General features: G+C 44.0%; 1 protein-coding gene across 1 annotated transcript; it reads left to right on the forward strand.

Annotated features, from left to right (window-relative positions):
- Positions 1-3,818: 3,818 nt before the first annotated feature.
- Positions 3,819-8,505, forward strand: MEOX1 (mesenchyme homeobox 1). The gene is made up of 3 exons (XM_071451142.1): positions 3,819-4,245; positions 6,982-7,163; positions 8,383-8,505. The coding sequence occupies exons 1-3, from the start codon at positions 3,819-3,821 to the stop codon at positions 8,503-8,505; spliced, it is 732 nt and encodes a 243-aa protein (XP_071307243.1).
- Positions 8,506-9,289: the final 784 nt, after the last annotated feature.

Genomic DNA, 9,289 nt, shown 5'->3' on the forward strand with positions numbered 1-9,289 from the left:
AAAACCACCCAAACCCATGGAGAAGAAGGAGAAGAAGATGGTGAAGAAGGACCAGCCTCCACCCTAAAGCCTCCATCTTGCTCTATATTTATTAGTATATTCTAAAACCTTCAACTCTAAGTTTTCCACCCTTTGATGTTACACACTCCTATTCAAACTCCACGCCCACAATTCCAGTTCCATCATTCCATTTTGGAAGCTCCTCCACAGCCTCAGGTCAATGCAGTGTTCTCCTGGGGGTCAGTGCCTGTCAGCACACTTTATTCAAATAAAGTTAAAGGACTCCTCTGCCTTCATTTTGGACATAAACCTCTGATGTTTGTGGATTAATTTTCTTTAAAAAAATCAAGGCTAAATCTCTGCCTCCTTACAGGAGTGCTCCTCACAAGAGCCCACCTCCACCATGGCACTTTCCCCATCCATTTCCCAGTGCTTGACCACAGAAATGTTGACTTTAAGAAGGTTAAAGGTGGCAGCCTCAGGCACCAAACGGGGCTGGGCAGGAGGGGCTGGTTGTTGTTTTTTCAGCAGAAAAGTGTCAGGAAGATGCAGCGGCCCCGGCCCCCGCTGAGGCGCCGAGTGACAGCGGCAGCTGCTGGGGTGAGGGAGCCCCGCGGGGCCCGGGCTTCCCGGGCCAGGAAAGGCCATGACAGCTCCTGTTCCCACATCTGGTGTTAAAAACGGGAGCAGAGTCCTGGTATTGGAGGGATTTCAGTAGCTCAGGGAACAACTTCTCCTCCAGGCACCAGGGACAGGAGAGCAGGACACAGACATTGGTGTTAAAAATGGGCCCAGACTCCTGGTACTGAGGGGATTTCAGTAGTTCAGGGAACAACTTCTCCTCCAGGTACCAGGGACACAGTCACTGGTGTTAAAAATGTGCCCAGACTCCTGGTACTGAAGGGATTTCAGTAGCTCAGGGAACAACTTCTCCTCCAGGCACCAGGAGAACAGGACACAGACATTGGTGTTAAAAATGGGCCCAGACTCCTGGTACTGAGGGGATTTCAGTAATTCAGGGAACAGCCTCTCCTCCCAGGCACCAGGAGAACAGGACACAGTCACTGGTGTTAAAAACAGGCCCAGACTCCTGGTACTGAAGGGATTTCAGTAATTCAGGGAACAACCTCTCCTCCAGGCACCAGGGACGCAGACATTGGTGTTAAAAACAGGCCCAGACTCCTGGTACTGAAGGGATTTCAGTAATTCAGGGAACAGCCTCTCCTCCCAGGCACCAAGAGAGCAGGACACAGCCTTAAGCTGCACCCAAGGAGGTCTAGGCTGGGCAGGAGGGAGGATTTCTTCCCAGAAAGAAGACATCTCCTGTTCCCACATCTGGTGTTAAAACTGGGACCAGACTCCTGGTACTAAAAGTGATTTCAGCATTTATTATAATAAAAAGAAAGACCTAAAGCAAGGGGGCCCATGGGCCGAGCAGGAGCGATCCCACTGAGGATGCTGCAGGTCTTCCTCAGCAGTGATGTCCCCGATGTTCCAGGTGGAGCAGCTCAGTTTCCCTGGGTCAGATGTCCCTTTTTATCCTGTTTTTTGTCTCTTTGGATTGGTTTCTTTTTGGATCCTTTATGCAAGTCCAGTTTTAGGTCCTTGACTGGCCCATTACAGTTCTGTCCAGGCTGGCTCATTTCACTCAGGGAGTGGTGCACTTTACTTAGGTGTAATTTCTTATAACAACCCTTTTAATCCCTTTTACGATATAACAACCAAACTAACAGTACATGTTTAACAATTATCAATTGTTTTACAACAGTTTCTAACCTATTTTTAACATCTGGGGCTACAGGAATAGCAGCAAGAGCTCCGTGAGGAGATCAGGGCCTGAGGAGTTTAATGGGAAGGGAGATGATGTGGGGACCTGTCAGACCTAAAGCTGATCCTGACCCCAGTGGGCTTGAGACTAAGGGATAATTCTCCTTTCTTCTGTCCCTGCAAGCATGAATGTTTGCTAATTAGAGGGATCTTTTTGTACACTGAAGGCAGGACTGAAAAACTGACTTAGTCTGAATTCATGCAAACCACGAGTAACCCATGTAAGTGAAGTGTAAGTAACCAATGTAAGTGAGGTGTAAGTAACCCATGTAAGTGCTAATTAGAGAGATATTTTTGTAGACTGAAGGCAGGACTGAAAAACAGTCTGAATTCATGCATGACCCATGTAAGTGAAGTGTAATTACTCTATCTAAGTGCTAATTAGATCTCTTTGTAGACTGGAGGCAGAACTGAAAAACTGACTTAGTCTGAATTCATGCAAACCCCCAGTAACCCATGTAAGTGAACACATACACACACACACACACAGAATATTTAAATATTCTGCATTGGCACAACCTTCTGGACTCTGACTCAGATTCTGCCAATGCCTGAAACATTTGCAGCATTCACAAATTCATCCTAACCTGACCTTTCAAAAAAGAGCAGTCTGGGGGTCTTCCTCCTGCCTGTGAGAATGAAATGCTTTTAAATGTTTACTATTTAATGCAACAGAGCAACAGATTTAAGTATTTTGGTGAGTTCTTCCTAGAGAATTATTTAGCTATCAGATACTTAGTATTTTGCATGAAAATTTAGATTCCTGTGATAGAAAGGAATTTGATGTTCTTCTTCAGAAGGATTTAAACTAAAATAATTTTATTTCCTGGAAAAGACCAAAAGATATAAGAGGATAAACACATTGCCCACCTCACCCAGATTCCATGAAATGTCACAATTCTGAACTATACAAAAACCAAAATAACTTCAGTATCACTTCAACTCTTGTGGAAAATGAAGACCTCATGTCTGTTAAATCTCTGTGCTCCTGAGACAACACAAAACCCAGCAGCAGTGGTGGGAGAAGGGAAAGGGTCTAAAAAAAATCTGCTTTCTGTTAGGAAAAACTATAAAATATAAAAACTTTTCAACAAAAGATGAAAAACATGCCTTTCATTGGCATAAAATCAGGAGATTTCCTTGCAGGAGGGTGTATTGAAAATTCCCTAGAAAGTAGAATACAGAAAGAATAACTGCCACTGGCAGCAAAATCCAACCCTCAGCAAATACATGTGTTACAAATATAACAAAACAAACACCACTCAAAGCCTTGCAAGCCAGGTTTAATAATTTTTTTAACCTTAGGATTGGGCCTTAAATTATATATAATTAGTGAAGTCCTTTCTTACTTCTATTTCCCACTTTAGTTCTTGAAATTTGGTGTCTATTGAATCCTGGTTTAGGGCTTCTTCTAAACCCAAGACGGAGAATTTTGTTAACAGTGCAATAAAAATAACTTCATAGTGTTACAAGGAAACATTAAAGACTTTTTCTTTTTTGTGTGTGTTGCTCTTTCCCTTAAAAAAAAATACAGACATTGTTTCTTTAAAAGGCTCCATCTGCAAATCCCATTAGATGTGCATATAAGGTTTCAGATGATTAATAGCTGCCTGCTTTGCTTTGGTTGGAGGGGCTGAGGGTATGTGTGTTAACCCCTCCCTCCCCTCACTCACATTTCACTTCACAAACTTGTCCCTGTCTCCCCAGCACAGTATTTAAAAAGTGTTTCACTCATGCCCAGCACTTCACAAGGAAGCAGCTCATGGCCATCCCTGCCTAAATCTGGTTGGCAATGAAGACCTTCAGAACCAGAGTTCCCAAAGCAGCAAACCCGCAGCAGCAGCAGCAGCAGCATCACGAGCAAACTGCTGTTTAGGGAGGAGATCTGCTCTGTAACACCTGGAAGAGTTTCCCCTCTGCTTCTCTCGTGCTTTTGGAGGCTGAGCTGCCAGCAGGCAGGAGCCCTGAGGTGTGGGCAGGACTGGAGGCAGATGGATCCCAGCAGCAGCAGCTGCATGCGCAGCCCCCAGCCTCCCCCCCTGCTCTGGGGCTGTGTGAGGAGCTCCCACCCCGAGCTGAGCTCAGCTCCAGGGCTCAGCCACTACCCAGCAGCGCCGTTCTCCTTCCAGCAAAAAGCAGATTTTGCTGCTTACTCTGATTTCTCGCCCTCCTGCCTGGTGCCAGCTGCCCACAGCTTCCCTCAGGAGCAGCACCCCTCGTTCCAGCACCCTGAGTGGCACCTGGCAGCACCTGAGGCCACCAGAGGAGCAAACCCAGGGCTGGCCTTGGCTTCTGGAGAGTCAGAGGGCAGCAGCACCAGCCTAGTGAGTGTGGCTGTGGATGAAGATGATGAGGCACCAGCAAATCCTACAAGTGACTCTGAGAAAAAACCATCCAGGAGGAAAAAGGAAAGCTCAGGTAGGTGATGTGAAACCAGGGTTGTGGGAGAGTGCAGGAGATGGAGCGAGAACACCTGGTGAGACTGGGGCTTAAGAAGGAAAGCTGCTGAGCAAAATATTTCATAATATGGACTGGGGAAACTTTAGACAGTAACAGGACTGTCTAAACCAGTCTAACAGGACTAACTCACTGTCTTATTCTTTTTCTGGTCCTTGTATTTCACTCCTGCACATCTTGGGTACTGAGCTGGGCATTTTGCTCACCAGCACAATTTGCTGGAGCTGAGCAGGAGTCACGTGGCATGCACACACAGAACTCCACCAGGACGTGGAGTTACAGGGTTTTGAGTTCACACCTGCCATTTGTCTGAGCAAAAGAGAATGGCAGGGAGCAAAGATCCCCCACCTGAGCTGCCTGTGGCCATAGGGAATGTCATACTAGGGATCTGGCATCTCAGCTGTGGTAAGGAGTACAGGAGGCAAAGTCTTCCTTTAAATATAAATTCTATTTGGGCTCACTCAGTGTTAAATATTTTTGCCCATCAGAACAGGAGGTTCTAAAAGTTTGCCCATCGGGACAATGTCCAACAGGGCAGAAAATGTTCATGGTTTTCATGGTGTCATCCTAGCTAGCAAAGCACATTCTTTCTACACTGTAAAAATCAATAATTTCATAGCATAATTTCATTTTTGAAATCAATAATTTCAAACTCTAAGTTGCTGATATCTCAGATCCAAATCAGTGAAATATGCATTAAATTGTTTTTTTTTCTTGGTAAGTTGTTAAAATTTAAGATGCTTCTATGCATTAAAGTACCATAATATTCACTTACAAGCTGCAGTGTGCTTTTTCCCACAGCTCTGCTACCTAGTGGAGAATATTTTCCAGTAGCCTCATTTCACAGGCAGAGAATGCAGGGATAAAAATATTAATTGATTGATTTCTGGGTTTTGCAGACATTTGTAGAATTTAAGTTCATTCATACTGAAAAAGCATGTTTAGGCAAAATTTTCCCAAATAGAAAGAAGTTTAAATAAAATAATAATTTAAAAGATGAACAGCACTTTCATTTAAACATCAGCTAGTTATAGGTAAACAGCAGATTTTAGCTTCCTCACATTACAGGGATATCTTTATCCTTAAAGGCACTGATTCCAAAGCACATCTCCCTGTTTTAAACAGAAGAAAAAAGTTCCTTTATTCTCTCTTACTAGCACTCTTCTTTTCCTACTTGCTGCTGTCCCCTGCTCCCTTCCCTTCAGGGAGCTGTAAGCAATGACATCCCTGAGAGGTCTGGACTTCCACCTTCTGCTGACCACTGCAGCAAGGGGAAAGCTGCTAAATTCAACCCAGAATTGAAGCTTGGGATCCTGGAAGGAGACACACTCCTTGCCAGAGGCACATATTTCCCTTTCCCCTTTCCTTTCCTGAATTTCCTTTCCCCTTTCCTGAATTTCCTTTCCCCCTTTTCCTTTCTTGAACTTCCTGAATGTCCTGAATTTCCTTTCCTTTCCTGAATGTCCTGAATTTCCTTTCCTGAATGTCCTGAATTTCCTTTCCTGAATTTCCTTGAACTCCCCTTCCTCTCCTTTCTTCTTTTTCAGCTGGCAGTACAGTAGGAAAAACCTGCCCAAGATGATTTGTCCTTTCACACATTTGTCATTTCACACATTCTGTTGTCAAAACTGAAGCAGCTGGGCCACATTTCCACCTCTGGAATCCCACAGAACCTCAAACCATGGATAAGGATTTTGTCTTTTGACAATACCCTGTGGCACACAGCGCGGATGAGAGATTCCAAGCTACACACCCTGCTGTCCAAATATCCATTTTAAATTATTCCCACTGTCAAAACTGCCCCTTGGAAAGGGAGTTCTTCCCCCAGGGCTGTGAGGAGCTCCCAGGCTGTAGTTTATTGTCTCTCTCTGCTCAGAGATGTGATCACCATAAGCTGCCCCACCTCTGTCCTCTCAAAATCAACCAGCATCACTCAGGCATGCTGAGCTTGAGGGGGGCATAAAGAAACTTCTTAAATCTTCCACTGAGCACTTCAAGGAGTCTTTTAGATCTTTGCCACTGCACATGTTCACCCAGACCAACATAACCCCAAATCACAGCAGTGTGCTTGCCTCTTAGAGACCCAGAGCTGTGAAAACTGCCCCTTGCAAAGGGAGTCCTTCCCACAGGCTGTGAGGAGCTCCCAGGTACTTTGCATTTGCTGTAGTTTATTTTCTCTCTGCTCAGAGATGTGATCACCATAAGCTGTCCCATCTCTGTCCTCTCAAAATCAACCAGCATCACTCAGTTATGCTGAGCTCAAGGGGAGGGGCATAAAGAAACTTCTTAAATCTTCCACTGAGCACTTCAAGGAGTCTTTTAGATCTCTGCCACTGCACATGTTCACCCAGATCAGCATAACCTCAAATCACAGCAGTGTGCTTGCCTCTTAGAGACCCAGAGCTGTGAAAACTGCCCTTGCAAAGGGAGTCCGTCCCACAGGGCTGTGAGCAGCTCCCAGGTACTTTGCATTTGCTGTAGTTTATTTTTTCTCTCTGCTCAGAGATGTGATCACCATAAGCTGCCCCACCTCTGTCCTCTCAAAATCAACCAGCATCACTCAGTTATGCTGAGCTCAAGGGGGGGGGCATAAAGAAACTTCTTAAATCTTCCACTGAGCACTTCAAGGATTTGTTTAGATCTCTGCAACTGCACATCAGCATAACCTCAAATCACAGCAGTGTGCTTGCCTCTTAGAGACCCAGAACTCCAGCAATAAGGCAGAAAGCAGCAGCAGTAGCAGCAGATCAAGGAAGGAAAGGACAGCTTTCACCAAGGAGCAGCTGAGGGAGCTGGAAGCTGAATTTGCCCACCACAACTACTTGACAAGGCTCAGGAGATACGAGATAGCTGTGAACCTGGATCTCACCGAAAGACAAGTACTTCCCAAACCCTCCCCAGCTCCTCCTTCCTCCCCCACAACTTCTCCTTAATGCTAAAAATCAGATTATGTTACTCAGGGGTCTGCTTTTGCAAAGGCACAGGGGTATTTTAAAACCAAGCCTCCACATTCTTTCCAACGCCTTCTTGTGGTGGGGTCTGCAGGGGTCCTAGGACGAGGGAGGAGATGAGAATCTCGACTCCATGTTTCAGAAGGCTGATTTATTATCTTATGATATATATTATATTAAAAGAAAATGATATATTAGAAGTATACTAAAGAATAGAAGAAAGGATTTCATCAGAAGGCTTGAAAATAATGGAATGATGATAAAATCTTGTGACTGCTCACAGCCTCAACACTGTCGAGGTGGCTGTCATTGGTCACCAAGTAAAAACAATTTCACATGCTGGGTAAGTAATTCTCCAAATCACATTCCAAAGCAGCAAAACATGGAGAAGCTGAAGCTTCTCAGCTTCTCAGGAGAAAAGATCCTAATGAAAGGATTTTTCATAAAATATGTCCGTGACACCTTCATTACATATTTCTGTAAGTAGTTAATAATTTAATTATTTTTCTCTCAACTCAAGATAGACCTGGTAATAACTGGTCTCTGTTGAGCTCTTGTTTACCACCATTCATTGGTGCATATTGAGATATCAAGGTTTACATATGGAATATGGATATCACCTTAGACTTTGACTAACAGGAAATTATTGGAATGAATGTTTGATATCTGCATTCTTCCTGGGTCAGGTGGTATTTTGAAGTGGAAATTTTTTTTCCTTTTTATAAGGAAAAACAATTTTACAGAGCTTTGTGGAGAGGGGTATTTCTGTTCTCTCATTGTCATCTCAGTCAAGGTTTTCTTATCAAGGCTCAGTGGACAGCAGAAGAATTGTGTAATTATGTGAGGCAAATTAAAATTCCTGAAGCATTCGATTGGATGGCCGAGGTGTTAAAAATACATGAGAGGCACTGTGCCCCTTATTTGTGCCAGATTTTAGGCAAAGCACTTGCACTCCCTTTGAGGGTTTCAGAGGAACATCTGTGTGGAGCATTTTAGAAATAATTGCTCCAGCCTGTGTTAGAGAGATGGGTTGGTCAAACTCTGTTCACCTTTTCTTCTGGAATTCCACAAATCACCTCTCTACACACAAGTGCTTCATACAGCTCAGGCTGAGGCAACAAGTAATTATTTTCTCTTTATCACCCAGGTCAAAGTATGGTTTCAAAACAGAAGAATGAAGTGGAAACGTGTGAAAGGTGGGCAAGCAGTGCCCCCGCACGATCATGACACAGAGGATGTGGACTCTGCTGCCTCCCCCAGCTCTGAGTAGTCCCTGCAGCCATGGGAGAGGAGTTTGGAGAAAGTCACTGGTTGGAATGTGGGTGCAACTGCTTAAAATCAGCTACACAATGAGGTTACAGAGGCAATTAAAGAGCACAGGGGGGAAAAAAAGCCAAAGGACAGCATGGTTTTGATTTTTGTCTCTCAAACTGTCTTACTGCCACTGATGTGTCTACAGAAAAAAACCAACAGCAAACACTGAATATAAAACAGGAGTAATGTTGCAGAGACTCTCAAACATCCAGAAAATCCAGATTTTTAGTCAGCATATGCAGCTCTGTCCTCATCCAGGCTTCCCCTGGTCACACCAATTCAGTCTGCATTTGGACTTGACAATGCACATTTTCCTTGTGACCTACTTGGAGAGAAATAAATACTTTGACAGTCACTGATTTTTCTTGCAAAATGAGTTGGACACCTGTATGAATAGACAATAAGATTACAAAATAAAGTGTAAGACTAAAAATAGATTTACACAGAAATCTGCTCACCAGTTGCAAAAGAGAGTCCAGGAAGGTCAGAGCCTTGTTGATGGCAGCAATTTGCAGAGGGACATTTCTTCCAAGCTTGCTGTAAATCCTGAAATTAAATTGTTCGATCTCAGTTTCAAATATTCCTTCAATGCAGTCATTACCAAATGTCCCAGCAAGCACAGCAGAGACTGAACTCTCTATTAAATATCACTATTGTGGTTTCAAGTTTTCCAATAAACTGCTACAGCACCACCAGAAGTTTTAAGAACACTTCAGAACATTCCCACTTTAAATTATCCC

The sequence above is a fragment of the Agelaius tricolor genome, unplaced genomic scaffold, assembly GCF_023055355.1.
Source record: "Agelaius tricolor isolate 1412-34295 unplaced genomic scaffold, bAgeTri1.0.p SCAF_31, whole genome shotgun sequence".
Classification (NCBI taxonomy): Eukaryota; Metazoa; Chordata; class Aves; order Passeriformes; family Icteridae; genus Agelaius; species Agelaius tricolor.

Excerpts from the sequence above, each read along its gene's own strand:
- MEOX1 (XM_071451142.1), top strand. The coding sequence starts at position 3,819 with ATGGATCCCAGCAGCAGCAGCTGCATGCGCAGCCCCCAGCCTCCCCCC. Across the intron at positions 4,246-6,981 it reads GAGGAAAAAGGAAAGCTCAG|AGACCCAGAACTCCAGCAAT; the intron begins GTAGGTGATGTG and ends CTTGCCTCTTAG. Across the intron at positions 7,164-8,382 it reads TGGATCTCACCGAAAGACAA|GTCAAAGTATGGTTTCAAAA; the intron begins GTACTTCCCAAA and ends TTTATCACCCAG.